At 46.9% G+C, this 3,931-nt stretch overlaps 1 protein-coding gene across 2 annotated transcripts; it reads left to right on the top strand.

Annotated features, from left to right (window-relative positions):
• Nucleotides 1–841: 841 nt before the first annotated feature.
• On the top strand, nucleotides 842–3,428 carry LOC147884257 (elongation factor 1-alpha). Of its 2 annotated transcripts, none has more exons than XM_087398393.1 (4): nucleotides 842–979; nucleotides 1,764–2,089; nucleotides 2,170–2,307; nucleotides 2,388–3,428. In XM_087398393.1, exons 2-4 carry the CDS (start codon nucleotides 1,766–1,768, stop codon nucleotides 3,267–3,269), a joined length of 1,344 nt encoding a protein of 447 aa, XP_087254519.1. In that variant the 5' UTR covers nucleotides 842–979; nucleotides 1,764–1,765; the 3' UTR covers nucleotides 3,270–3,428. The 2 variants fall into 2 exon arrangements, with proteins under 2 accessions (XP_087254519.1, XP_087254520.1); XM_087398394.1 differs by having other exon boundaries at nucleotides 854–954.
• The last annotated feature ends 503 nt before the right edge of the window (nucleotides 3,429–3,931 follow it).

Here is a 3,931-nt window from a genome sequence, read left to right on the forward strand (position 1 = left end):
AAGTTAGGTAGGTTAGTGGGGCCGGTGTCCTAGCCTGGTGGTTGAGCGGGTGTGTGTCCCTTGCCAGGGCAGTGTGCCCCTTGATAGGAGTGGGGGGGTGAGTGCCTTAAATTTAAAAAAAGCTAGCTAGATTAGCTTCTCCCCAAAGTTTGCGAGGTTAGGGAGGTTTCCCATGTATGCCAGCCCTGGCAAAATATGCTAGGGCGATTGTTAGCAGCTAGTGTAGCCTGGCATGAGTCCCCATAACTGAGTTTGCCAAGCATTTTGACAAATTTGCAGAGCGTTCAATAAAGATCACACTCCCTCTGCATCTAGCCACCACCAATCAGGGCTGTAGGTTTCCTCTGAGTGTTGTAATGCCTTGGTGGAGAGGGAAAGAATGCCATCCGCACTGGGCACTTGCAACGCTACGAAGTGACACCATGAATTGAAGGGAAGGCATCGATGCTTGGGAGGTGGCAAACCGGGGGAAAGACCTCTTAGTAGTAGTTAGAACGTAGCATGATTTATCTAATCACGCTCTGAAAATGGAGCCTTTTTTTTGGGGGGGGGGGTTAATTAAGGAAGGATTGAACCTCACGTCAAAAGGGTGAGGAGTGAGAGGATCACGTTGGGGTGCGTGTGTGAGCAACGGCCACGTGGCGGGGGAATTTTCAAGGCAAGCCAAAAGACGCCCAAAAATAATGGGAAAGAATCGGAGCCGTCCAAAGAGGAGATCGGACGGCGGGGGGGGGGGGGGGGGCGAGGGTCCAAGAGGGAGGGCGGCAGGAGGATCTGGGCCGTTAGAGGGGAGATCGGGCGGTCGGGAGGCGAGGTTAGGATTAGGGTTTTGGGGGGTTTGTATAAGCATAGCCTCATTCATCGTTCTGTTTCTCTCTTTCATTACAGCCATTTTTTGCTGCTGTTGGTGGTTCTCGGAGCGAGCGAGCGAGCGAGCCGTCTCCAAGCTCCCGGGTAGCTCTCCATCTTCATTCTCCAGGTTCGTTTTCGTTTTTCCTTCTCCTTTCCTTTCGATCTTCCTTTGCGTTTCTTCGATTTGCTGGTTTTTCCCTGCTCGATTCGTTTCTTCCCTCGTCCTCCTTGCTGGATTTCGTTGCTCCTCGCTTCCCTTCCCTGCTTCTCCTTCTTCGATTCTCTTTCTCAGCTTTCCTTCTGGCATAGCTTTGGCAAACCTGTTGTCGCAGTACATGGATCTTAAGGTAGTGTATTTCAGCTCCCCTAGACTCCGCGCCGCCTCTCCTCCTATTCCCGACCAATCCTTCGCCTTCCCACTCTCCTCCGATGCCTTTCTCTCACGATCTGCCCCCCTCTCTTCTCTAACCTTGCGTATCCGCTTTGCTGGACCCTCCCTGCCTTTTGGTTGTTCTGGCTGTCCTCATGTCCGAGCTGATCGTCCCAGGCTTCTTGTCTCAGCCGGCTTGTTCTCTAGCGTAGCGTCTTCTTCTCTTGCGCTGCTCTTATTGCTGCCTCGCTATATTGTTCTGCTCGCCTGCGTGATTTGTTCCCTTGCAGATCCGGGCTGGATTTATCCTGATCTTTTACGTCAGGTTCCTCCTGGAGCATCTTTGAATCATTGTTGACACGTAGTATTCTGTTTTTAGTGTCCTTATGCTACAGCTTTCTAACTTTCCATGGCCACTCTGCCTAACCGTCAAACTTGCCTGTCGGTGGTCAGTAGATGGCTTAGCCACGTCGTGCTCCGCTTGTTTCAGTAGTTCTTATTTGTCTAACTCTTGTCTAAGAGAGTTTTTGTCTTGATGCAGCCATGGGAAAGGAAAAGACTCACATTAACATTGTGGTTATCGGCCATGTCGACTCTGGCAAGTCCACGACTACGGGTCATCTTATCTATAAGCTTGGTGGTATTGACAAGCGTGTGATCGAGAGGTTCGAGAAAGAGGCCGCTGAAATGAACAAGAGGTCTTTCAAGTATGCGTGGGTGCTTGACAAGCTCAAAGCCGAGCGTGAGCGTGGTATCACCATTGATATTGCTCTCTGGAAGTTCGAGACCACTAAGTACTACTGCACTGTCATCGACGCACCTGGTCACCGTGACTTTATTAAGAACATGATTACAGGAACCTCGCAGGTGAGTTACTATTCCGCAACGCTCATTTGAACTTGCAATAAAATTCTTTGCTTGCCTCTAAATCACCTTTGCACTTCCAGGCTGACTGTGCCGTGCTTATTATCGACTCTACCACTGGTGGATTTGAAGCTGGTATTTCCAAGGATGGCCAGACCCGTGAGCATGCTCTCCTTGCATTCACTCTTGGAGTCAGGCAAATGATTTGCTGCTGTAACAAGGTAATTTCTTGGACTAGAAGGTACAGTGTTTTGTAAGACTGACATGCTAGAGTTTCCTAATATTATATCTTTCTCATCAGATGGATGCAACGACACCCAAGTATTCAAAGGCTCGGTATGATGAAATCACCAAGGAAGTGTCTGCATACTTGAAAAAAGTTGGTTACAACCCAGACAAAATTCCTTTTGTCCCAATATCTGGATTTGAGGGAGACAACATGATTGAAAGGTCTACTAACTTGGACTGGTACAAAGGTCCCACCCTCCTTGATGCTCTTGACATGATTCAGGAGCCAAAGAGGCCTTCTGATAAGCCCCTCAGGCTTCCTCTTCAGGACGTGTACAAGATTGGTGGCATTGGAACTGTTCCTGTTGGTCGTGTGGAGACTGGGATTATCAAGCCTGGAATGGTTGTTACCTTTGCTCCCACCGGTCTGACTACTGAGGTGAAGTCTGTAGAAATGCATCATGAGGCTCTCTTGGAGGCTCTACCTGGTGACAATGTTGGGTTCAATGTTAAGAATGTTGCTGTAAAGGATCTCAAGCGTGGGTTTGTTGCGTCTGACTCTAAGAATGATCCTGCCAAGGAGGCAGCCAACTTCACTGCCCAGGTTATAATTATGAACCATCCTGGGCAGATTGGAAATGGATATGCCCCTGTGCTGGATTGTCATACCTCCCATATTGCAGTGAAGTTTGCTGAGATTCTGACAAAGATTGATCGACGCTCTGGAAAGGAGCTGGAGAAGGAGCCTAAGTTCGTGAAGAATGGTGATGCTTGCTTCGTAAAAATGATTCCTACTAAGCCCATGACTGTGGAGACTTTTGCTGAGTATCCTCCTCTTGGCCGTTTTGCTGTTCGGGACATGCGGCAGACAGTGGCTGTGGGTGTTATTAAGAGTGTTGAGAAGAAAGAGCCCACAGGAGCAAAGGTTACCAAGGCAGCAATCAAGAAGAAGTAAATGGTTTTGATTATGGTAGTTAAAAGTGTGTGCTGCTGCTCTCATTGGCAGTTTCCTGTAGACCCTTATTTGATAATAGTAGAGGATCTATCGCTTTTGCCTCCATGTTCATTCTTGCTTTTAGTTTATTATGTGAAAGCAAGACATTGAACGGTTGAATTCCTGAATCCATTTGAGTTGAAACTTTGATTATTTGTTGAAGTCATTCACATATGGAAGGATTAAACTCCAGATATACTGTATGAATTTGATGAAGTTCCTGTGAAGTCTGCTTGAAAGTTTATTATCAGATGAGTTATAACTCTTTAAAAAGCTTGTGCAGCTGCATTAGACCTTTAAACAGTAGTTTCTTATTTTCTGCATAGTTATGGTCCTTAATTTTCCATTATTGTAGTGGTAACTCCTTTATTTTCCATTTCTCTCTCTCTCTCTCTCTCTCTCTCTCTCTCTCTCTCTCTCTCTCTCTCTCCCTCCTGACCATATGTATGCATTATGCTGCCTTACCACGAGTGTCCCCTGGCTTGCATTATGTTGCGAAGTCTGTTTGAAAGTTGATTATCAGATGAGTTATAACTCTTTAAGAAGCTTGTGCAGCTGCGACCTTTAAACAGTAGTTTCTTATTTTCTGCATAGTTATGGTCCTTAATTTTCCATTATTGTAG

The sequence above is a fragment of the Dipteris shenzhenensis genome, chromosome 27 (genome assembly GCF_047967505.1).
Source record: "Dipteris shenzhenensis isolate YYH24624 ecotype China chromosome 27, Dip_SZ_1.0, whole genome shotgun sequence".
Classification (NCBI taxonomy): domain Eukaryota; kingdom Viridiplantae; phylum Streptophyta; class Polypodiopsida; order Gleicheniales; family Dipteridaceae; genus Dipteris; species Dipteris shenzhenensis.

Bases quoted from the DNA above. Each gene is read 5' to 3' on its own strand.
- LOC147884257 (XM_087398393.1), top strand. From the start codon at position 1,766: ATGGGAAAGGAAAAGACTCACATTAACATTGTGGTTATCGGCCATGTC. The intron at 2,090-2,169 runs GTGAGTTACTAT...TTGCACTTCCAG, and splicing joins TGATTACAGGAACCTCGCAG to GCTGACTGTGCCGTGCTTAT. The intron at 2,308-2,387 runs GTAATTTCTTGG...CTTTCTCATCAG, and splicing joins TGATTTGCTGCTGTAACAAG to ATGGATGCAACGACACCCAA.